Source organism: Meles meles, chromosome 2, assembly GCF_922984935.1.
Source record: "Meles meles chromosome 2, mMelMel3.1 paternal haplotype, whole genome shotgun sequence".
NCBI lineage: Eukaryota > Metazoa > Chordata > Mammalia > Carnivora > Mustelidae > Meles > Meles meles.
In genome coordinates this window covers 84,705,745-84,732,594 of record NC_060067.1, presented here as the reverse complement: position 1 = coordinate 84,732,594, position 26,850 = coordinate 84,705,745, and the positions used below count along the sequence as shown (strand labels likewise).

The window sequence follows — 26,850 nt, the reverse complement described above, 5'->3', positions numbered from 1 at the left end:
AATTGAGGAGATGAGGGGAATGTGGAGAGGATAGGCCTGGTGAACTGGTTTGGAAGGTGAGGTTGGTTAGGAAACATAAGGAAATCAATTTGAACAAGTAACTTTTGATATATTATCTTCCAGAAAGGAGCAATAATAGAACCTTTCTGTTTCTTTCTTAAATATATTTTAGATATAATATTAAAGCCTTATATTTTCAATATACTATTAAGAGTCTTTCTTTTTATTGAATTAATTTATTTACTTTTTGGAAGAAAGAAAGAACCCAGCATCAGGTTGTTGAAGACTGTACAAAATCATTCCTTATTTAAACCAAGTCCCTTTAATAAGGCCAGAACAAACTCAAACTTAACAATGTGTGGATTTGTTTTTTCCTAAACAGCCTACTATAAGATGACAAACATACAGAAGAAAAAATTTGGTAAATCATTTGCAACTTTATCAAATTAAAACCAGCAACTACCATTTCAATTGCCCTTGGGTTTTTATGTTGTATGAATGGAAATCATAGTTTAAATTGTTAACAAAGATGCTGCTTGATGCACACTACTCAGTAGGAAGTCCTTCAGGAAGGGCAAAGCAATGCTGCTAACCCATTTTGTTAACTTAATCCCAGGCTTAGCAATGGAGGGGGCGGGGGGGGGGGGGTGGGGAATCAACTGAAAGAAGCGCTTTTTCTTCAGCACAGTATTTAAAGAAGTAAAAATAAGGATACCGTTGAAGCTATTTTAGGTAAATTCTAAAGTACCTACTAAAGGCCCAGGTCAGTTTGGGGGGGGGGGGGGGGAATGCATTATATAATGGCTAATGTGCTTTAAAATAACTACAATATATATTCATATTTCATAAATATTGGTTTATGCCATGTGGTAACTCAACATTCACAGCTATGACTGTAACATAAAATATTTCCAGAGGGAAAAAACAATGAGAAGTCTAAAGACCAGTACACCGTCTTACACTAAAAGGAAGGAAGATCAAAACATACCATTTTCATATTTTAAAAGCTCCTAAAACTTGGATTTTCTTGTAACCAAAAAAGGTAACCTCCTGATCAATTCATACACAGTCTTGTATCCACTTCTATGCACCTCCTTCACTCTTCATATTTGATTTCACTTTTTGGGATGCCAGCAAAAATCTTCACTGAAGTCAAAAATAACCTTCACAACAGAGTTTCTTTTCCAAACCATACAACTTGAAAACTTGAAGAGTCACAGTGCCCTCTAGTGATTCATTGGTAAGACCGACTTTTGTTTCAATTTCAAAGAACAAAAAGTTTAAGTGATTCTTACACATTTCCAGGGAATTTTTTTGTTGTTTTGGTTTTTTGCAACACATATTTATAAATAGAAACTTCTATTTCTAATGGGGGAAAGTATAAGTTACAATAAATTAGCCATACACCACAATGGAGAATGACTCTCTTTTTTATCTAGTGCTCCCACAGTTATACTGCATCTGGAGGGGAAAGGGGCTTAATTTCAATCAATCCTGCAAAACAAGATACATTAATATATACAAATGTAAGATTCTTAATCTAGAATTGTGATGAGGACTGGTTTGTGGAGATGTGGAGCTGTACTATATAGTCCCCAATCCGTCAATGCTTGACAATGAGACCAGTATCAAAGAACTTCTTTGGAATTTCTCAGTCTCACCAGAACCTCATTTTTCTTCCTCTGTAAATGAAAAAAGAGTGGATGAGGATGCAGAAAAATGGACTGTAAACACTTCTACTGGGAGCATTGATTCTACAGCCTTTCTGGATTCACTAACTCTCTAACAATTTCCTATGTACGTTGGCAACAATTCTCAAAAACCAAAAGTTTCCAAATGTGTATCACCTTAGTGCCAGAATAATGGCCAATGTTGAGCTCATACTCCGTCCCACATACTGTTTTAAGTGCTCTAAGTATATTCGCTCATTTAATCCTTACAAAAAATTCTATAATGTTGTATTAATAATTAACCCCATTTTACATAGCAAGGAACTGAGACACTGAAATTTGTCTGAGTTTACAAAATCAATAATTGGATACAAACCCAGGCTATATGGTTCAGAGTCCATGCTGCTAACTTCATCTTCTGGGAATTTACCCTAAGAAAATAACCAAGGATGTACACAAAGAATTTTCAAGAACTTCATCTTCTGGGAATTTACCCTAAGAAAATAATCAAGGATGTATGCAAAGAATTTTCAATCACAGTGTTAATCTCAACATCATTTATAATTGGAAAATAATTAAATATATTAAATATACTATGTGAAAATAGCAGTTCAGAGACATACATACATTCATATATATATAGTGAATGCTTCCATTTTTTAAAGAAATATATATTAAGAGGAAGGAAGGAAATTTGCAAATGTGTAAATAATAATTATGTTGTGAGCATAGCATAATATATAGAAAAATTGAATCATCCTATGTTGTACACCTGACACTAATATAACATTGTATGTCAATGATACTCAAATTTAAAAATTATAATAGTAATAATGTCTAGAGAGTAAGGGGGAGAGTAGGGATAATGATTTTTAATGTCCATTTTCCAAATTTTCTACAAATAATTCTAAAAATATTTTTATATTTGGGCGCCTGAGTGGCTCAGTCATTAAGCGTCTGCCTTCCACTCAGGTCATGATCCCAGGCTCCTGGAATCAAGCCCCTCATCAGGATCCCTGCTCAGTGGAGAGCCTGCTTCTCTCTCTCCCACTCCCCCTGCTTTTGTTCCCTCTTTCACTGTGCTTTCTCTGTCAAATAAATAAATAAAATTTTTTTAAATAAAATAAAACAAAAATATTTTATATTTTTAAGAAATGAAGGTCAACTTTTTTTACTTTTGCAAATTTTTAAAGTTGGAAATCTTCACATGAAAACTTTTGCTTTTGACCGTTACTTTTCCATGTTTGCCCTTGCTATTTTATTTTATTTTTATTTTTATTCCAGTAGAATTAACAGAGTGCTATAGTAGTTTCAGGTATATAATATAGTGATTCAACAATTCCATAAATCAGCCAGTGTCACTGCAACAAGTACGCTCCTGGGATGCCTGGCTGGCTTAGTTGGTAGAGCATGGGACTCTTGGTCTCAGGGTTATGAGTTCAAGCCCCAAATGGGCATGGAACCTACTTAAAAATAAAAAACAGGTGCCTGGGTGGCTCAGTGGGTTAAAGCCTCTGCCTTCAGCTCAGCTCATGATCTCAGGGTCCTGGGATCAAGCCCCGTATCAGGCTCTCTACTTAGCCAAGGAGCCTGCTTCCTCCTCTCTCTCTGCCTGCCTCTCTGCCTACTTGTGATCTCTGTCTGTCAGATAAATAAATAAAATCTTTTAAAAAATAAATAAAAATTAAAAAACAAGTGCATTCCTTAATCTGCATCACCTATTTCACCCCTCAAGGAAATACCATCAAAACTACAATGAGATACCACCTCACATCTGTCAGAATGGCTAAAATCAACAACATAGGAAACAACAGGTGTTGACAAGAATGTGGAGGAAAAGGAACCTTCTTGCACTGTTGGTGAGAATACAAACTGGTGCAGTCATTGAGGAAAACAGTACAGGAATTCTCAAAAAGATTAAAAAAGAACTACCTTAGAATCTAGTAATCACTCTACTGGGTATTAACCAAAAAAATACAAAAACATTATTCAAAGGGATACATGCACCCATATGTTTATTGCAGCATTGTTTACAATAGCCAAATTATGGAAGCAGCCCAAGTGTACATTGATTGATGAATGACTAAAGAAGATGTGATACACAAACTCACACACACACACACACACACACACAGAGAGAGAGAGAGAGAGAGAGGAATATTATTCAGCCATAAAAAAGAATGAAATCTCGGGGCGCCTGGGTGGCTCAGTGGGTTAAGCCGCTGCCTTCGGCTCAGGTCATGATCTCAGGGTCCTGGGATCGAGCCCCGCATCGGGCTCTCTGCTCGGCAGGGAGCCTGCTTCCCTCTCTCTCTCTCTCTGTCTGCCTCTCTGCCTACTTGTGATCTCTCTCTGTCAAATAAATAAATAAAATAAAATAAAAAAAAAAAAAAAAAGAATGAAATCTTGCCATTTGCAGTTACATGGAAGGAGCTAGAGAGTATAATCCTAAGTGAAATAACTCAAATACAAATACCATATGATTTCCCTCATATGTGGAATTTAAGGAGCAAAACAAATGATCATGAGAAAAAAAGAAGAGAAAGACAAACCAAGAAACAGACTTTAACTGTTAAAAACAAACTAATGGTTTACCAGAGGGGAAGTTGGTGGGGAATGGGTAAAAATATTTTATTTTTAATGGGAAATTCAGGCCAAATGTGCTCTAAGATACCTTCTAGCTCTAAATATTTATGATTCTGAAACAATAAAGAGAGAATAGTCATGGAATTTTAGAACTTGGGGGGAGAAAAACAGTTACCATACCTCTAAAGGTTCCCATATCTGCTTGATTCTCAGAATCACCTGGGCTAATCAAAGACAAACTTCTTGCCTCCCTCTTTTTCCAGTCAAGATCACCTGAGGATGAGGTCCAGGTGATTCTTATAAGCTGACTGTGGGAAACCACTAGTTTACTCCCATTGCATCTTTCAATCATCTGACTGGCACATAAAACAGCACTCTTATAAACCAAATGCAGACCAGAGCCTTCATATATTGTGGGCTATTATAAGCAATCCAATTGAAATTGATAAATTTCAATTTCAAGTTCAATTTTTTAATTTTCTTGAGGAAAAATGTGTCTTAAAATAAACAATAAATTTACTAATAAAAAATTGTATGCATAAAATAATGGATGTCAGACCTATCAACTATAAACAGTGAGAATGTATTCTTACCTATATTACCTATATTAATTTGCAAGTAGCTTGTTCACATTTCTAACTACATAGTTATTTAAAGGAACAAAAACTTCTTAGAGTTCACAGGACACAAAGTCAGACCCAAACAGAAAGAACAATTGTGATATTATTGGCAGGGTGTTGGGCAGGGTGGAGTGAATGCAACAAAATACAGTTTTGTTTTAAGCAAAAGATTGTCCAAATCCTTCTCAATAACCCTAATTGCACAGAGTAAGGAAAAGCCGCTCTGGACACAGTGAAAACATTTGTAAATGAAGAAAGAAGGAAAGTCTCTTGCGAAATCATCCTTGAAGTTTCAGACTTTAAATGTTTTCACCTTTTCTGAAGCCATTGAGCATATTCTTAGAGCAACAAGTTTTATTTATGGTATAGTAACCTAACTGGTCTCAAAATGATGGTACTAAAAGAGATAGAGTTACAGTCACTTACATGAGATGGTCATCATAGACTCTATTTTATCTAAGCCACAGACCTAGTTGCCTGGCGTGCCCATGTCATTTTGTGCACGAAGAAATCTGCCAGGTGCACCCCAGCAGAAAACAGGGGGCTGACTACTGATCTAAAAAATTACAGGTAAATAAATATGGAAGGTAAGATGGTTCATCTCTGCTTCCTACCATTCAAAAAGAAAGAACTCCTAATGTACCAGTCTAAACAACAAAAAAAAAATCATACATACACACACTCACAGAGCATCTAAAAAGAAAAGCCAAGACTGATGTTGAATTGAAAAACTGTGAAAATTGTTTGGTAATAGTGAATTTTTAGGTGACATGAATTGTGGATATCATGTGCTGTTGCTTTGATTGCTTGGATGACTCATCAGATAACACCCTCCCCCAAGCCTTAACTGCAAACTGCTTCAATTCCCTTACCTGAGCTTTCGCACTTCTCTCTTCAGAGTTCTGGAAAATGTTCTACTCAAGGCAGCAAGTACACACACAGCCCAGATGAACTATAATTAAGGTGGCAAGAAACCAAGGAAAAGAGAAGGCTGTATTAGTTCAATTGTTTCCTTTGCATGGGGAGCAGATGGACTCCAAGGTCTAATAACCCTTTTGTACCTCAGCTAAGGCTGACAATACATCATTATACTCAGGTGGAAGCACGAAGAAGGTGCCTAGCAACTCAGACTTGGAATGCCTGAGCTTTTGTCAATTTATGTCATAATCTTAATATTAAGCAGGCTTGCTCTCATTTGCCAGTCATCACCTCATTTTATGTTTTTCAAACACAAGAAGATTAAACATTCTTTCCTGAAAGTACTTTAGCCCCCTAGATATAACAGTAGTAGTATTTAAGAGTCTCCCCTTATAAATGTATATATAAAACTGCCATGACCCTTAATGGAAATTATGTAAGTTCAGGGGCCTTCCATGGGTAACATTTTCATTAGCCACAGTATGCACATAACCCAGGGTCTTTTTGAATTTGGAAACCAAGCACTATTCCTTGGACCCCATTGTGTTTGTGTATTTTGTGTAGATAAAAAGTTATTAGAACTTCCATTTCTATTTAGTTTTATCTTTTCCTTCTTTGATGTCTATTTGTCTACATTATAAAATATAGACAATTATACATAATATTTTATAATGAAAATAAAAAGTGAGTTTTGGGTTTGTGCTCAAATATTTTAGATATCTAGATCATGGTAGGAGATCAATTAATAGCTAATGAAAGGTAATAAGGAAAGAATGAAGAAAGGAAGACCTGAAAATGAATCAAAATCACTGGACCATCAGTGGACCAACCACATGCACTTCTCACAGGAAGAAAATTCTATTAGTAACATATGATCAAGGGGATGACAATCACCAATTCTCTCCAATATCCTACTGGGGTGTCTAATTATGTCAATACAGGAGGGAGACAGCTTGTTAATTTCCCATTTTACTCTATGGTAAAGAAGAAAAATATTGGGGGAAATTAATTTCTGTTAGAGAACCTAGAAATATTGGTTGGAGATATCAATAACATACCCAAGTCCTCAGATCCCAGAGAAAGAGCTTCAAATATAGTTCATATTCTCCTGGCTTTTTCACTGGAGATGCCAATGAAAAAGAAGGAAGAGATAATTATATAAAGAATAAATCTGAGTCTTCACTGAACTCTTGCAAATCTTTTTGACAACAATAATAAAAAGGGAATAAAAAATGCTTCCAGCTGAATTATCCTTAATTGTGATGAAAAATAAATAACTGAGTATGTTATTCTTTTTTTTTCAAATTTTTAATTTATTTATTTGACAGAGATCACAAGTAGGCGGAGAGGCAGGCAGAGAGAGAGGAGGAAGCAGGCTCCCCACTGGGCAGAGAGCCCGATGCGGGGCTCGATCCCAGGACCCTGAGACCATGACCTGAGCCGAAGGCAGAGGCTTTAACCCACTGAGCTACCCAGGCGCCCCCTGAGTATGTTATTCTTAATAGAACCCATCCTCCCCAGCATGGACATTTGGAGTTTGGAATAACTTCAAGGAGAGAATTAGGAGATTTTCTGGACCACATAGTTCTCATCAACTTGGGGAGAGAGGAAGGTCCCAGTACAAACTTGACTTGGAAGAGAAAAATTCTGCTATCATTATATTGATGAATGTTGGTCTAATATAATATCTTCTCCATCCTTCTGCCAATGCATACTCTCCTACCATATGACAAACACCAGTGAGAGAAGTTGTGAATGTCTATCTTATTCTTATCTTCTCCCTATCCTTTGGTATGTAACCATATATTTGGAAGATCTTATGTTAAACAGATCATAAAATAGTGTGGAGGAAAAAAATATGATAAGAGCAGATGTACTGTAAAACAATTACTGGAGACAAAGGAGAAACAAAAGAAAGTAATTTTAGCCCGGCCATACAAGTCTTCTCTCTTAAGTGGATAATGTCACATACCTGCTTCAAAAAAAAAAAAAAATAGGGGTCTAATTGTCTTCTTCCTTATCTTTCACAGCCATTCTAAACCTGTTCAGATATCATTAGACCTTTTCAAGATTGCTGTTGAACTTCTTCAAGATCTAATATTTTTTTAATTCTTTTTTTTTAATATTTTATTTATTTGACAGAGAGAAATCACAACTAGGCAGAGATGCAGGCAGAGAGAGAGGAGGAAGCAGGCTCCCCGCGGAGCAGAGAGCCCGATGCGGGACTCAATCCCAGGACCCTGGGATCATGACCTGAGCTGAAGGCAGAGGCTTTAACCCACTGAGCCACCCAGGCGCCCCTTTTTTAAATTCTTAATGTAAAGGAATAAAACTAGACCAAGATCCTTCTCCAAGCTGAATAACTGACTTCGCATGGAGACTTGAGAAAGTATTTTAACCTTTCCAAGTCAAGGCCTTCCCGTGGGTAAAATAGAGCTAAGTAGCTTTCTACACTTTCCTCATAAATTGTTTCAAAATTCAAAAAAAACACTGGGAAGGGTTGAAACATTTTGTTACTTTTTTCTTCAAAGATAAAAAGGGATCATCCCTCCAATGAAGGAAAGACATGAAATCTACAGGATTAATTCATTTTAGATACTTAAATGTACAGCATTCTTAAAAGGGAACCTTAAACCTTCAGCCCTGGATAACCTCTCACAATTGAGCCACTGTTTAATACATTCTTATAATGCCAAGGTTTTAGAAAAGAGGGTAAAAATACCTTCTTTGGGCAATTTGTGTGCAAATGAAACAGCTTATTAAAGATCCCCTCAATGAGAATGTGTAAACACTGCTCTTGGCCACAAAGAAACAATTTCCTGGGGCAAACTTCATGGTCTGATTTCCCAGAAATACCCTGGAAAATGAACAGAAGGAAACGCCTTATACTGCTTTGTCTGTAGCCACAAAATATACACATAGGGTCCCACCCAGCTGGAATTTAACCCTGTGCCACCCAAAAAGAATAAAAATAATAACAAAAGTCCCATAATGAAGCCATTGTACACTTAAAAATAATATCCACACTATCTACCCATGAAGGCCAATATAATTATGGTCCAGGAAACCGAGTTCCTTCAGAGTAGAAATGTGAACAGGTGCCCTGTCATAATATTTTTTAGGCAAGAACCATTCAAGTTTATCTCCTCTCCCCTCAGCTCTACTTAGTTTAAATCCATCAGAGGGAGGAGGAGGAGTAGGATAGTACTTGCGAATTTATTCAGTTTAGAACGGACTGAGTGAACATCCACAATGAATATGTCTATCAAACATTACTTTTTTAAAAACTATCTTTATTGTAACTGTTGATCTAACAGAAGAGGGTTTAGAACAATTCACTCAAGGAATAGTCAATTCTTGTATGGTTGACTGTATCTCTACCACCTCTTATGTCTAAAATCAGGCTATCAATGTGTTTCTATCCTAGTCCCATCCCATCAAATCCCCTTACTGTCAAGACTACCCACTTCTGTTAGCAGACTGAAAACCACAGACTCAACATCTACTTCTCCCTCTCTTTATTCTCAATTAATCAACATTCCTTTTAAATATTAGTTTAGAAATGCCTCTCCCTTTCCTCTGCCACTACCATGGTCATTGTCATCTCTCTCTAATTGCTTCTAACTTTGCCTTTCCACCACTAGTTCTCAACACTGGTTGTTCTTTAGAATTACTTCAAAATATTTGAAAAACACCCTAAATCTTTTACACAAATATCCTTAGATGGTAAGATCTTTTTGCTTGCATCATTCACTCAAAATAAAAAGAATTTTTAGCATAGAGACATATGTAATTTATCTTACTACTTTTAAATGAGAGTACTTGATTGTAATATTTATGTTCATATTATCAAAGGACACCTAAGTATTTCTCATCCCTGAGTAAATGCCTGGCACATTTATTTTTTACAAGAAGTTTTTCTTCATGAAAAATTATCCACAGGTTACAGATTGTTTATAACTGAGTTAGAAATAGTCATTGTCATTTTATGATGTAATTGAAAGAGCCCAGGACTGGAGATTTGAATTTTCATCCTGATTCATAGTTATCTATGCTGCTAAGCATACATTCCTTTTTTTCAAAAAAAAAAAGCTGAATAATAATACCATCCCTATACACCTAAAAAAATTATTGTCAGGAGTAAATGGAATAATATACATGAAAAAGTATAAACAACTACAAATCCCAAATGTCCTTCTCTTATATTTAGGCATTTTATTCCTAAATAGGCTATAAACTCTTAGATTAACTGTAGTTTAAGTATTGAAAATTAAGCAACATTCTAAAAAGAAAAAAATGTATTTTTCAAGGGAGTTATTGTCTCTGTTACAACTTACACTTTCTGTATACCAGAGGCATCCCTCTATTTAAAGAAATTATAAGTCAGAGTATGTGGAACCCCTCTCAAGCTGCCAGCACTTTCTCCTTCATCTGTAATCACTCCCTACTGTCCTTGGCAACCCCTGCCTAAGTCTGCAAATAATTCCCACTCCCTAATTTCAAAGACAAGAAAAAGCAAGCCAACCAGCAGGTAAATTGCCAGCCGCATCTTGCTTCTACATTGGTTCATCGGGCCTGGTTATCTTCTAAATGCCCTACTGGGGAAAACACAGGAAAAACTTCCGCTGAGGGTGAGGGTACTCACATCTGCTAAGAGTGTATACTCGTGTGTTTGCCTGTGAGAAACAAGAGTGTGTCTAAATGCAAATTCAGAAGATGATATTGAATGAGTGCAAGGGGGGAGGTAGAGAGCCAAGATGAGTTTCAGGCCAAAGCCACACCGTAGATACTCAGACAGTTAAATCTGCCTTGGATCCTGGACACCCCCTTGAAGATTTATGTAGACTACCACCTGATTCAGGGGCTGTAAGAATGGTTCAGGGAACTTGAAGGTATTTCTAATCACATCCAAATATATATCCTAGTTAAGTTCAAATCTTAGCCAAAAAAAGCAAACAAGCAAACAGTCACCACAAACCCTTTTTATAAAACAGTATTTACCTGTATCAAACCTCTTTATCTTAGATATGTAGAGACATGGACAAGTCTTAACAATAATCTAATATATCATTCTGAATACAAATTTAGAGGATTTTTCAATTAAACTGTATTTAAATGTAATATTCATTTATTTCTTATCCAGCTGATTATTCAATTATGTTGAAGGTTTTGCACTAAATTTCACTTGGCAAAATACACCTTTTTTTTAATCAAAGAGTTTACAATATAGTATTATTTTACAACCATTTGGAATTGTTGAGTCTTTTGAAAATCTGATTAAAGACACAGTTGTTTTTACCAGAAATACAAAAATACATGTCAAGTTTGCACCAGTTTTAAGGGCTAAAGTCTACCTAATGCTTATTAGGAAAAGTTAATATTCAAGAAAAAAAAAAGAATGAAAGTAATACAAAGTAGCAAAATATTAAGGCAATAAGATCCACTATAAGAGCTTAGGAGCATTTATTTGGGTGTAAAATTCTCAAAGATTCATGATGGAGGACACTTTGAGGTTTGCTCTTAAAGGATGAATAGGACTTTGCTAGACAGAGGTTGGAACATTCAAGGCCAAAGGAATGGCATAAGAAAAAGCAGAGAATCACATAAATATTTGAATGTTAGGCATGTCCAAACAAGAAAAATTTTAAAGTTCTACTAGAAAGTTTGGATTTCATCCTATAAGTAAAACCAAGTCGTTAATGTTTTTTAAGCAAGAGGGAGAGAAGATCAGAATGGTGCATTAGAAAAATCCTTTTGGGGGTGCCTGGATGGCTCAGTGGGTTAAAACCTCTGCCTTCGGCTCAGGTCATGATACCAAGGTCCTGGGATCGAACCTGGCATAGGGCTCTCTGCACAGCAGGGAGCCTGCTTCCCCATCTCTCTCTGCCTGCCTCTCTGCCTGCTTGTGATCTCTGTCTGTCAAGTAAATAAATAAAATCTTTAAAAAAAGAAAAATCCTTTTGACATTAAAGTATAAATTGGCAAGGATAAACATTAAAAATAGAAGATTACTGCAGTGGTATAAGCAAGAAATAATGAATCAGGAGCAATAAGGCTCATATAATGACACACTAGAAGTAGAATCAAGCAAAATTAGCCCTTCATTAAAATGTGGAGAGTATAGGAAGAGAAGGGATTAGATGTGATTTCAAAGGTATCTCTTTTAAAATGTTAGGAAATGAAGTACATTTTGAATGAAAGATCAGTTTATTTAGGGCAGATCGAGTTTAAGCTATTAATTATTCCTGAAAATAAAAGATTTTACTTATGAACCTATATCCATCAGAATACTAATAGTATCAATAACTATAATATTAAAAGAAAAAACTAAACAAAATCTTGAGATTCTACCAGGAGATTGAAAAATCCTCCAAGAGAATTTTCAACTTTTATTCAAACAAGCAGGAATTCAGTGACCAGTTTGCAACTCATACCACATTTCCAAGACCCAGCCTCTTTAGTTTTATACTTTACAACTTTTATACTTTGCACAAACTAATCTACAGTGTGCAAAACAGAAGGTGTGTTAATATTCAGCAATAAACAGAAATAAGCAATGTTGCCAATCTCATCAAAAACACTGGTTTCTTCCCAAGAGAAAGAATCTCACCAAATAAGTGGACAACAGTTACTTGACAACAGCGGGCAGCAGAACTTGGATCAGAAACCAGCTTCCTTCCTCCCCCAGCCCCTCAGAATAACAGATTAAGAGCTAAATGGAACCCAAGAAATATTCTAATGCAACCTTTCTTATGTAAGCAAAGGAAAAAAAAAAAAAAAGAACAAAACAAAACAAAAAACTAATGCTCAGGGATATTAAGGAAGTCACTTTGGTAATAAACAACAGAACTGGAACTAGAACTTTTGTCTCCTGACTCCCATTTCAGGTGTGCTTTCCTCAGCCCCATATTTTCAAATGTTTCTTTGAGTCATGAATTAACCCAGTGGACTTGGAGTTAACCTACGTCCCACAGAGCAGACCTCAGGAGAATACTGAGCTGCCATACTGATGGATTGTTGGGGTTGTTTCCAGCTGCTTGGACAGAACCACTCAAGCATCTGGCTGAGCTGAGGGGATGAGTGGCTACACACATGTGTGCTTACTGAGGAAAAGGTTAGAAAGGGGAAATAGCTTCTTCATAGGTGCCCTCCACTCTCTTTCTCTGCATTTCTTTCCTAACAGTGGCTGCTAAGAGACCTGATGTCAAAGAATTTCATGTCCTCTGCCCTCCAGCCTGCCCTTCTCCCTTCTACCCTCTCCCTGAGCCTCATGCCCCCAAACTATCTATCCCTATCCTTTCTTTGAAAGATTGCTAGCACTTAAAAATTGCTACTCTGAGGAATAGAGAAGCAATATAATGAAAACAGTGTTTGAACTTCAGAGTTTGGAAAGCCATAATTAAAAGGCCCCTTCACTACACTCTTACAGGAGCAGAAACTAAATGCATTATCAACAACGGTTGGAAAATCAGTCTCTGAGAGCAGGACCCAAGAATCTGTTCAGCAAACTCCACAGGGAATTTTAATGTTCAGCAAGGTTAGAACATCTCCAATATAATCTTCATGAAAATTGTTTTCCTTGAGATTACATTTTGGGTGTTCGTTTCAAAAGCCAATCTAAAACTCTTAAATAGGGAAAAGGCAACACAAAACTGCTGGAGATTGAATGTGACAAAGCAAGTACTGGAACTAGAAGGTTTCAGAGATTTCGTCTAGGTCCTGTTTCTCAAGCAGAAGAATGCCTCATGAACTGCAGAAATTTCACAATGTTGCACTTTCATGGAAAGAAAGATTAAGTATACTTGTTGATTTTTCACGTCTTTTTTCTTTAGGTGGCAGACAGAGAGTTAAATTAAAAAACAAAAACAAAAAGATATCAATTTCAACTTAATTCCTGAAGAAGAAAATAGAAACTAAATGTAGACAAAATTTGATTACCAATTTACCCTCCATATGCTAAGTCCTTAACATGTTCTCTGCTTAGGTGCCAAATAAGGGTTTATGTGCCCAAAAATACTCAACTCACTTGACACTTTACATTAAGAAAAAATAGCAGGCTTCTCATTCAGTGAGACCCCGCTCCATGGCTATTTATAAATGGAGTAGAATAACAAATCATTAGGACATGTTTGAGAGGGAGGGGAAGGCATGAATAACCACTGTTAGTATATTTCATGTGTCAGTCTACTATCTCAGCATTTATAGAGCCCACAGGAGGAAATTTTTTTGATTATTTCTTTTCAGTTAAAACCAGCTGGTAAAATTTATAGCTTTTCTGGTTCACAGAAAACTATGGCCTTTGTAAAGGAAGGGTGTTTGGCTTCAAGTAAGTAGAGAGTTAATGATATTACCAAGAAATATTATTTTTCAACTTATTTTATACTGGCTCAATATCACGGTCTAACTTCCATGTTTTCCAGAACCTTCAAAAATTGAAAAAGAAATCATATCAGAATATTGGATTAGTCTTACAGAATGAATATCTCAAAGGTCAAAGGAGGAATAGTTTTCTGTGTTAGATGAAGTTTCTTTTGGATAAAGTCAAGTTGTACCTGCACACAAATGTTCCTTAACAAAAAACTGTACTTATTAACTAAAATAAAGCTTAGTAAGCAAGCTCTGTATCTTTCTCTGTATCAACACTGGATAATGTTTATTATATGGAATTTTTTTTCATACAGTAGACATGAGGAAAATATACAGAAAGTTGTGCTAATTTGGGTTTACTTATCAAGTGACACAACCAGGAGTCATAGAATAAGTTTCAGGGTATTTGAGGTGCACTAAAATAATACTGTGATGGGATAAAGATTCGTACAGCACAAGAGGATTCTGTCAGACTGGCAATACTCTGTATCTTCACCTGATCGGTTACTTTGTAAAAATCAGTGAACTATACTTTCTATACATTTGTTATATTTCACAGTTTAAAAAAAAATCTAAACAAAAGAGCACATATCTCAACCATTCATTAATCTCTGCTCTCTCCTGAGAATACATTAAAATTACATTGAACAGATTTGTTTAAGTTCCAAATCCACAAAGCAAAAAGAGGATGATGTAGAAAAAAGATATATCAACTAAGTTTTAGAAGGTGGAAAGTACATGGACATACAATAACTGACTTAGAAGACAAGAGGAAAACCAAATTCCTACACAGAAACAAGAAATGAACCTTGAAAAGGCTCAAGAGTTGGGTCTCACAAGTACCACTGAAGCTCAAGTATTTGTGGGACTGAAAATAGAAGGGTTGGTTATCAGCCTATAGAGGAAGAAGTTCAGCACCTAGATGCCCTCCATCACCCCAGTAAAAGACTAAAGAAGTCAAACCTTAGAAATTTTGGGTTAGGAGTCATCAGGCACAGCTGAAGGCAGGGATGGCATACTGAGTGAAATTTATATACTAAATACGGAGACCCTTGAGCTCACCCCCACCCCTGCCACTACCACAGCAACTTGAATCTTGGAACTCTGGTGGTGACCCTTACAACGCCTAGGCAAGGAGATAAAGGATTTCTACCCAGGAGAACTGAACATGTATAAAGAAAAGATCATGTACTCAAAGTTGAGTATGAACAATGAAGCAGCATAATCTCCACCCAAATAACCTGCATAGAAGCCTGTCAATCAACACACCCTATAAACCTCTGTGCACACACATGCCCACATGTGCGTGCACACACACACACACACACACACACAGATTTCAGTGAATTCTTAAATCCTTCATTCTTAGATATGAACAGGCAAAACTTTACCATATATATAAAGAGTAATCTTTGACACAAATGATAGTGACAAAAATAAATTAGAAACATGAAGGTCAAAGAAACAGTCAATACAAAGAACAAAATAAAACTTTTAAACACTGAAATTAATATCATGAAAGACATAATAGAAGATATTAAATTCATGATATGAAAATAGAATGTAATGAAAAAGAAACAAGGGGCACCTGGGTGGCTCAGTGGGTTGAGCCTCCGCCTTCTGCTCAGGTCATGATCACAGGGTCCTGGAATCGAGCCCCACATCAGGCTCTCTGCTCAGCAGGGAGCCTGCTTCCTCCTCTCTCTCTCTCTGCCTGCTGGTGATCTCTGTCAAATAAATAAAATCTTTAAAAAAAGAAAAACAAGTTCTTGAAAACTTTACATGATTATTGCAGAAATTAAATAAGTTATGTTTTAGTTAAAAAGTGTTAAGTAATTGGAATCAATGACAAATTTTCTGACACCAGGAATAAAGAGAAGATCCTAAAAGGCTTCAAAGATATAAACAGATTGCAGGCAAAAGAATGGGAATTTAAAATGTTATCAATCTTTTCAGTAGCAATATTGGACTTGCCGGAAATGACACATAAAAATTCTGAGGGAAATTCATCTCCAACTTAGAATTCTGTAACTATATAAATTTAAAATCAAATGTGAGCATCGAATAAAGATATTTTCAGTTCTATGAGTTCTCAAGAAAAAAAAATTCTTCTCATGTATTTATTTTCCGGAAGCTATTGAAAGGTGTAGTCCACCAAAACTTGGGACTAAAGCAAGAAAAATGTAGGTAAGAGGTCCACAAAAACACAGAAGAGTAAAGAAGTATATTTACAGACAATTAGTTAACAGAAATCCCAAGACAATAGCCAAAACGAAGGCAGCAACTAGTTTACATTGAAACAGGAGGAAGGAAAGATTTAGAAAGGATATCCCTAAGACAAATATTAAAGTAATAAGATTATCCGACATGTCTGAACATAGAGAGAGAGTAAATTCAAATTTCTGACATGAAGTTTAAGGATACTTAGTGACAGATACAAAGAAAATAAAGGAAAGCAAAAAGGAGGAAAAGAAACAGCCCAAGAAAAGGAAAAGTATTACCCTAGAGAACTTGGGCTCCTAACCCAGACGAATTAACGGGGGCTGAATTTATTCTACTACCTGAAACAAACAAACAAAAGACAATATATGTGAATCAATGGTTTTAAAAAACTGGACAGTAGGCAACAAAAGACAGTGGTCTATGAAAGAATGTTCCTTACAACAAATAATACCCATTCTTTTCAAGGGCACACAGAACTGGCTATACTAAAAGCCATGAAAGAAAAAGGCTCAACAAAAAAAAGACAAACATGCTATAGTATCACTTATATGTGGAATCTACAAACGTCATACGTATAGAATCAGAGACTAGAATCGTGGTTACCAGGAGCTTGCAGGGTGGGGTGAAAGGGGAGATCTTGGTCAAAGGGTACAAACTCCACTTTTAAAATGAACAAATTCTAGGGATCTAATGTAGAGCATGATAATTATAGTTAACAATACTGTATTATATACTTGAAAGTTGTTTGAGAGCATATCTTAAATGTCTCTACCACACACACACACACACACACACACACACAAATGGTAATTGTGTGACATAACACAAGTGTTAGCTAACATGAGGGTGGTAATCATTTTGCAATATAGAAGCTTATCAACTCAACACATTGTACACCTTAAACTTACACATAAATTGTATCTCAGTAAACTGGGGTGGGGGAATCTCAGTGGCAAATAAGCATTGCTAAGTTCATACAAGATTAGGAAACTGAAAATTAAAACAACAATGAGATTCCACTTAACACCTGTTAGAATGGACAAAATCCAAAACACTGACAGCACCATGTATGGGTGAGGATGTGGAACAACAGGAGGGCTCATCCACGCAGGTGGGAATGCAAAATGCAACAGCCACTTTGGAAGATGGTTTGGCAGTTTTTTGGAGAACTATACATATTCTTTTTTTTTTAAGATTTTATTTATTTATTTGACAGAGAGAAATCACAACTAGGCAGAGAGGCAGGCAGGGGGAGAGGGGGAAGCAGACTCTCCGCTGAGCAGAGAGCTCCACGCAGGGCTTGATCCCAGGACCCTGAGACCATGACCTGAGCCGAAGGCAGAGGCTTAACCCACTGAGCCACCCAGGTGCCTAGAGAACTATACATACTCTTACCACATGATCCAGCCACCATGCTACTTGTTATCTATGCGAATGAGTTGAAAACGTATGTCCACAAAAAAACCTGCATAAGGATGTTTATAGAAACTTTATTCATAATTTTCAAAACTTGGAAGCAACCAAGATGACCTTCTATTGAATGTGAATATATAAATAAACTGCGGTAAATCCAGACAATGTAATACTGTTCGATACTAAAATGACATGAGCTATCAAGTCACAAGAAGAGATGCGGGAAATTCAAATACATATCACTAAATCAAAGAAGGCAAATACGATCAAATAAGAATAAATCTAGTCAAAAGTGTGAAAGACTACACTAACGACTATAAAACATTGTTGAGAGAAACTAAAGTTTAAATAAATGGGGAGAGGTATTTTGTTGACATGTCACAAAACTCAATATTTTAAAGCATCAGTTCTTCCCAAATTGATACACAGATTTTTAAAATCCAAGGGAAAAATCCCAGCTGGATTTTTCTAGACACTGGTAAGCTGATTACAAAATTCACTGTAAGTGCAAAGGATAGCCACACAATTTTTTGAAAGAATAAAGTTTAGAGATTAATACTTCTTGATTCAAGACTTAACGGGGCGCCTGGGTGGCTCAGCGGGTTAAAGCCTCTGCATTCGGCTCAGGTCATGATCCCAGGGTCCTGGGATCGAGCCCCGCATCGGGCTCTCTACTTGGCTGGGAGCCTGCTTCCTCCTCTTTCTCTCTCTGCCTGCCTCTCTGCCTACTTGTAATCTCTATCTGTCAAAAAATTAAATCTTAAAAAAAAAAAAAAAAAGACTTAACGATACGACTATAGTAAAAAGGTCTGAAGAGACTATTTAGCCTCCCAGATCCTTGGGGAGAGCAGAGGGGCCTGGGGCTAGAGCACTGGTTGCCTGCCCCTCCCTCCAGCCCCCACTCATGTAATGCCAACTCCCACCCTGGGTTGGGCCATGTCTAATAGGCTTTACATACTACCAAGCATAGCCAGCAAAGACCTGAAGTTGGAAGTGTTCAGCAAGTCGCTAGCAGACTTCAAGGCACAGGTGGAGAATCACACACCTAAGATCCCAGATACCATGACTGGCTACTCCCGGAACCAAGCTGGCTCTGGGACCTCAAATCCAAGCATAATTTGGCCCATCTCTCTAGATGCCCAGAAATTCATTTCAGGTATTTACAGTGATGTCCATGGCACCGCAAAATGAGGGGCATAGCCTCTGGCAGAGAAAGAACCACAAGTACACTCTAACCATGGAGGGCTTGACCTCTGCCCTCAGCAAATATGACATCAATGTAAAGAAGCCACAATTTCACCTGAGCCCCCCCACCTAAATGTATTTGTCTATCTCTGTGTCTCCATACCAGTGTTTTTCATAAGCTTCACTGTGACAGTAAAAAAGAAAAAAGAAACTACAGTAAAGACAATGTGAGATTAGAGTTAAGACACATAATTAGGGGCGCCTGGGTGGCTCAGTGGGTTAAGCCTCTGCCTTCAGCTCAGGTCATGATCCCAGGATCCTGGGATCGAGTCCCGCATCGGACTCTCTGCTCAGCAGGGAGCCTGCTTCCCCCTCTCTCTCTGCCTGCCTCTCTGCCTACCTGTGATCTCTCTCTCTGTCAAATAAATAAATAAAATTAAAAAAAAAAAAGACACATAAATAGATTAGTAGAATGGAATGGAGAGCTAGAAATAGACCCACAAAGCTGATCTTCCATAAAGATGTAAAGGAAATTCAGTGAATAAAAGAAAGTCTTCAACAAATAGTGCTGGAACAATTGGAAATCCACATGTGCACGTGTGCTCATGCGTGCACGCACACACACAAACACACACACGCACACACAAGAACTTTGACTTATACGTCACACCATACACAGAAATTAATCCAAATGGATCATAAGCCTAAACATAAAGCCTAAAATCATAAAACTCCTGAAAGAAAACACAGGAGAAGATCCCTGTCACCTTGAATTAGGCCAAGATTTTTGGATACAAGACCATAAACACAATCTACAAAGGAAAAAATTAGTAACATGAACTTCATCAAAATGTTAAGCTTTTGATTTTTGAAAGCTTTTCAAAAGATAAGAGAATGAATAAAAGCCACAAAGTGGGAGAAAATATTTGTAAATCAAAGATCTATAAATGGCTTGTATCCATAAATACATAGATGAACTTAAAGCTCAACAGTAAGAACATTTTTAAAACTCAATCTTAAAAATGAGCAAAGGGGGCCACCTAGGTGGCTCAGTCAGTTAAGCATCAGACTCTTCAGCTCGAGTCTTGATCCCAGTGTCATGAGTTTAAGCCCTGCATTGAGCTCCACACTGGGCACAGATCCTACTTAAAAATAAATAAATTAAAATTAAAAACAAAATAAAGTGAAGGATTTGAACATATACTTTACTCAAGAAGATACAAGGATGGCAAATAAGAATGTGAAGAGATGCTTAATATCATTAGTTGTTGGGGCAACTCTAATTAAAACCATAATGAGATACAGCTATATACCTGTTAGAATGGCTAACATTAAAAAGATGAAAGACTGACAGTATTTTTTTTAATATTTTATTTATTTAACAGAGAGAAATCACAAGCAGGCAGAGAGGCAGGCAGAGAGAGAGGAGGAAGCAGGCTCCCTGCCAAGCAGAGAGCCCAATGTGGGGCTCGATCCCAGGACCCTGAGATCATGACCTGAGCCGAAAGCAGAGGCTTTAACCCACTGAGCCACCCAGGCACCCCGAAAGACTGACAGTATTAAGTGTTGGAGAGGATGAGGAAGAATTAGAACTCTCATACAGTGATAATATGAATGTAAAACGATATAACCACTTTGGAAAATGGTTTGGCAGTTTCTTAAAATGTCAAACATCGGGGTGCCTGGGTGGCTCAGTGGGTTAAAGCCTCTGCCTTCAGCTCAGGTCATAATCTCAGGGTCCTGGGATCGAGCCCCACATTGGGCTCTCTGCTTGGCAGGGAGCCTGCTTCCTCCTCTCTCTCTCTGCCTGACTCTCTGCCTACTGTGATCTCTCTCTGTGTCAAATAAATAAAATCTTAAAAAAAAAAAAAAGTCAAACATCTGCTTGTCATATAATACAACCATTCCACCCCTAGGTAACCAGCCAAGAGAAATGAAACATATGACCATACAAAGATTCGGACATAAATGTTCATAACATTTTTATTTGTAACAACCAAAAATTAGAAATGATCCAAACACCCAGTAATAATTGAATAGATAAATAAATGGTAGTATATCCATACAGTGGAATAAATTTAGCAATAAAAATAAACTGTTATTTATGAGACCATGAGAGACTATGGACTCTGAAAAACAACCGGGGGGTTTTGAAGGGGCGGGGGGGGTGGGAGGTTGAGGAACCAGGTGGTGGGTAATAGGGAGGACACGTACTGCATGGAGCACTGGGTGTGGGGCCAAAACAATGAACACTGTTATGCTGTAAATAAACAAATTTTAAAAAATTAAAAAAAAATAAATAAACTGTTATTATTTGCAACGACATGAATGAATCTCAAAATAATTGTAAAATCTCAAAATCAGTGAAAGAAGCTAGACAGAAAAAGACTAATGCTCCATGATTTGATTATGCAAAATTCTTAAAAATGAAAACTAATCTCTACAACAAAAGGCATATCAGTGTTTGCCTATCAGGTGATGGCAGTACAGAAAGATGCCAAAGGGACACAGGAAATTTTCAGGGTGATGGGTATATCCATTATCTTGATTATGGTGATGGTTTCACCGGTGTAAACTTATGTAACATCTTATCAAATTTTCTACATTAAATGTGTCCTTGTATTGTTTATCATGCCTTAATAAATGTTTTTAAAAGCCATAAATCAAATGATATATAATCATAGATATGAATAATGTTCACATAATCACAATAATATAAGCACTAAGTATTAGTTTAACCAAAACTGTGACATACTTTTCTGAGATGCTGAAGGCTAGGTTATTTAATTTGCATTTGGAGGGGGGGATTTCTAGTAAAGTTTTGCATCTCTTTATTTTTTTTATTTTTTTTAAAGCACATTACAATAGTTAATTTTATTTAAGGACTCATATTACAAGCATTAAACCAAGCATCAGCTTTGATTCTGTGAGCCCAGATTCACATATTTAGGAAGATAAGAGCAAACTATGATCCATGTATATGGATGAAAAACTAAAGGCTCACAGTTAATCACATTGTAGTTTTAAATTTCTACAGCCTAAAAGCCAGGATTCACAGATCTTTTACGTCTTTCTGGACGTCCCACAGGGTACCTGTACTTTTCTTGAGCTGGGCAACCTCATCATCCTTCTGCTTTTGGTTAATCACACTGGTTAAGCCCCAAGTGTTCAGATTACACGGGAAGCTCAGGAAGACTTCATTCTCAATGCCATACAACCCCTTCACCATTGCTGACACTGGATGAATCCTGGATAGGTTTTCCAACATGGATTCAATGAGATCAGCCACACTTAATCCAAAAGCCCAGTTTGTATATCCTTTTAGCTTGATGACTTCGTAGGCACTTTCCATCAGCATCTTATGCACTTCCTTCCAATTTTCACTGTCGTCTGTTCCCATTTCTGGATTCAGTTCCTGAAGAGAAACGCCTGCCACAATCACTCCACTCCACATAGCCACACTTGAATCACCATCTTCTCCCAAAATCCATCCATGGCAGCTGCTGGGATGAATGCCAAGTTTTTCAGCCATAAAATAGCGAAATCTAGCAGAATCCAGATTACACCCACTTCCAATCACACAGTTCTTGGGTAGTCCACTTAGTTTCCAGGTAACATAAGTGAGAATATCCACTGGATTGGAAAATACAATTATGATGCAGTCAGGACTGTACTTGACTATCTGCGGAATAATGAATTTGAAGACATTAACATTCCTCTGCACCAGATTGAGCCGGCTCTCTCCCTCCTGCTGGCTGACTCCCCCAGTCACCACCACATTCAACTGGCAGTCACAGAGTAATCTTTATCTGCCACAATTTTAGATGTCTGAAGAAATAAGCTCCCATGTTGCAGATCCATCATTTCTCCTTCAAGTTTATCTTCCAAAACATCCACAAGGGCAAGTTCATCAGCCAGGGACTTTTCCAGAATGCTGATGGAACACACCATACCAACTTTCCAATGCCCACTACAGTGATCTTATTGTTTGGGATGACTGCCTCTTCTGCAACTGGCACTATCAGTTTTTCCTTAAGAGTTTGTGCCCAGAGAGAACATGCTGGGAGAGTCGCAGGAGAAAGACAATGTTACCTGCCTGCTTCTCCTCCAGCACAGGATCTGCAAGGAGCTTTTCTGCATCTCTTTACATAGTTACTGGTCATTTGAGATTTCTCCTTCTGGGAATTGCTTATTTGTGCATTGTGCCCACTTAGATTGGCTTTCCTGTCTTATCCTTGTTGCTTTGCAGAAGTTCCTTGTGTATTCTACGTATTAATCTCTTTATTGGTTATATATGCTGTGAAAGTCTTTTCTCAGTCTGTCTCTGGCAGCTGACTTTGTCTAATCCCCTTGCAGTCCACTCAAATTTGCCGGTCCAAAACACGGGGCAGGTCACAACTTCAATCGACTTTATGTGTTAGCTATGTCAACCTGATCACTTGCCACTCTCTTGGAATTTAATATTCTGAATATAATATCTTAATACAAAATATCCTAAAGGGCCAACAGATTCTATAATATTGAGGATTTATCAGTGAGTTTGCCTAGAGAATGAGTTTGTTCCAGCCAGAGGAGTTTATATATAATTTCAGAAAGTAGCAGGCTATGCAAAATGGTGATAAGAGAAATACTCTGTTTTCTTAAACTTAGTCTATTCCCCAAAACTTCCCCATATCCACTTATTTATTTATGAGGCAGTCAAGTGCAATGGAAAACCTTTCGGATGACAGACATGATTTCAAATCCCAAAGCCTCCATTTTCTGTGTATAATGGTGTTGGTAAGATCGACCTCGCAGGACCTTTCAAGGATTGATTATGATAGTGTATGTAAGTGCTGACTTAGCAAATACCTAGCCCATAGCTAGTGCCCAGTAAATAGTTGCCATGATTATCACCTGGTGCCCTTCCCCAGCCCGTTCTCCCTTGTAACCTGACAAAAAACCCCTTCTACCTATCTTTTAAAGCTCAGTTCAAAATACATGTCTTCCATAAAACTTATCCCCACATCAGTACAAGTCAAATCTAGCATATCACTGCTTAAACCACACTTTCACTCCAAAATATTAATCACTCTCTTCTCTGTGGTCTCAAGCACATCACTCATTTTACTTGTATTTAAGTATCTGAGGATACTGTGATGAGCTCAGCACATGACTTTTTACTATAATAAAGTGTGAACTCCCCGAAGTCAGGAATAATTACCTAGGTCACCCATTTTAACACAGTGAAGAGTTTTCTTCTTAAATAAGCAAGCAAATAGGCTAACACATTATATAGATACAAATGAAAAAGGAACCAAAGAAAAAAGAAACAATTTTGACCTATCATTAAAAAAATTATCTTTATAATCACAGATGGTGATACCTGGGTGGCTCCATCAGTTAAAAGTCTACCTTTGTAGACTTTCTCCACATCCTCTCCAACACACGTTGTTTCCTGTCTTGCTAATTTTGGCCATTCTAACTGGTGTCAGGTGGTATCTCAATGTGGTTTTAATTTGAATCTCCCTGATGGCTAGTGATGATGAACATTTTTTCATGTGTCTGATAGCCATTTGTATGTCTTCGTTGGAGAAGTGTCTGTTCATATCTTCTGCCCATTTTTTGATATGATTATCTGTTTTGTGTGTGTTGAGTTTGAGAAGTTCTTTATAGATCCTGGATATCAACCTTTTGTCTGTACTGTCATTTGCAAAGATCTTCTCCCATTCCGTGGGTTGCCTTTTTGTTTTGTTGACTGTTTCCTTTGCTGTGCAGAAGCTTTTGATCTTGATGAAGTCCCAAAAGTTCATTTTTGCTTTTGTTTCTTTGGCCTTTGGAGACATATCTTGAAAGAAGTTGCTGTGGCTGATATCGAAAGGGGAACCCTCTTACACTGTTGGTGGGAATGCAAGTTAGTGCAGCCACTTTGGAGAACAGTGTGGAGATTCCTGAAGAAATTAAGAATAGAGCTTCCCTATGACCCTGCAATTGCACTGCTGGGTATTTACCCCAAAGATACAGATGTAGTGAAAAGAAGGGCCATCTGTACCCCAATGTTTATTGCAGCAATGGCTACGGTCGCCAAACTGTGGAAAGAACCAAGATGCCCTTCAACGGATGAATGGATAAGGAAGATGTGGTCCATATACACAATGGAGTATTATGCCTCCATCAGAAAGGACGAATACCCAACTTTTGTAGCAACATGGACGGGACTGGAAGAAATTATGCTGAGCGAAATAAGTCAAGCAGAGAGAGTCAAGTATCATATGGTCTCACTTATTTGTGGAGCATAACAAAGAACATGGAGGACATGGGGAGATGGAGAGGAGAAGGGAGTTGAGGGAAATTGGATGGGGAGATGAACCATGAGAGACTATGGACTCTGAAAAACAACCAGAGGGTTTTGAAGGGGCGGGGGGGTGGGAGGTTGAGGAACCAGGTGGTGGGTAATAGGGAGGGCACGTACTGCATGGAGCACTGGGTGTGATGCCAAAACAATGAACACTGTTATGCTGTAAATAAACAAATAAAAATAAATAAATAAATTGCAAAAAAAAAAAAAAAAGTCTACCTTTGGCTCCGGTCATGATCCCAGGGTCCTGCGATCCAGTCCTGCCTCTGGCTCCTTGCTCAGCGGGGAGCATGCTTCTCCCTCTGCCTCTGCTCCACCTGCTTGTGCATGTGCTCTCTCTCTCTCTGATGATTAAATAAAATCTCTAAAAAACAAAGTCACAGAAGAAGGAAGGAGAAAAAAGAGGGGAAGGAGGAAAGAAGGAAGGTGAGGTGGGGAGGGTTGGAGAAAAAAAAAGCAGCTTATAGAAAATTTGGGATATTATGATGTCCTACCACATTATCCCTTTGCAAAGTTCAACTGCACACCCCATATGAATTTCCTCAGTAGAATTTCTTTAAATTGCTTTATTTATTTATTTATTTATTTATTTATTGAGAGAGAGCACAAGCCAGGAGAGCTAGGCAGAGGGAGAAGCAAACTCCTGGCCGAGCAGGAAGCCAGATGTGGGGCTCCATCCCAGCACTCTGGGATCATGACCTGAACCAAAGGCAGACTCTTAACCAACTGAGCCACCCCAGCACCCCTAAATTGCTATATTTAAATCAATATGTATCTATCATCAATTAAAGGCAAAATGTCAGTCACCTTTCATTTTTAATTTTATGTAGAATTACAATTTTAGTTTTATGTAAAAGTTAATCAGTTTTCTCAACAAGTCATTGTGAAAACCCACATTGTGAGAAACTTTACTTACATGTGGAAAATTTCACTTCTGGGTGAAAATTAAGTGCTTAATTACAATGAACTTTTATGGGCTCCCTGTCTATAACACTTGTCTTTCTGAAAAGGGTGTCAGATATTGCAACACCCAGAGTGTGAAAGCCAATTCTCTGGCCTAAAAGATTTCAATTCTGATTTAATGATGAAGAAACAAAGAAAAGAATGAATGTATAATTCAACACTTAAAAAAATATGATTTAAACTTTAAATATGTTTTAATTTTTGCTCCAACTTTTTATTTCTGAAGTAAAATAAGACATGTTACATTTATTTAATATGCACATATCTGAATAATGTTTGCCCTATTTCCTAGTGGCAAACTCATTTTTAAAAATTAAAATTTAAATTAAAAATGAGTACCTATTGAGGAACCTGGGTGGCTTAGTGGGTTGAGGCCTCTGCCTTCGGCTCAGGTCATGATCTCCGGGTCCTGGGATGGAGCCCCGCATCGGGCTCTCTGCTCAGCAGGGAGCCTGCTTCCCCCTCTCTCTCTCTGCCTGCCTCTCTGCCTGCTTGTGATCTCTGCCAAATAAATAAACAAAAATCTTTTAAAAAAATGAGTAACTATTATTTATACATTATTCTTGTC

General features: G+C 37.4%; 1 protein-coding gene across 1 annotated transcript; it reads right to left on the bottom strand.

Moving 5' to 3' along the window:
• Positions 1 to 22,034: 22,034 nt before the first annotated feature.
• On the bottom strand, positions 22,035 to 22,948 carry LOC123936694 (L-lactate dehydrogenase B chain-like). The gene is given in 2 exon segments (XM_045997200.1): positions 22,035 to 22,765; positions 22,768 to 22,948. Coding segments are annotated over 2 exon segments (897 nt in total). The 5' UTR covers positions 22,934 to 22,948.
• Positions 22,949 to 26,850: the final 3,902 nt, after the last annotated feature.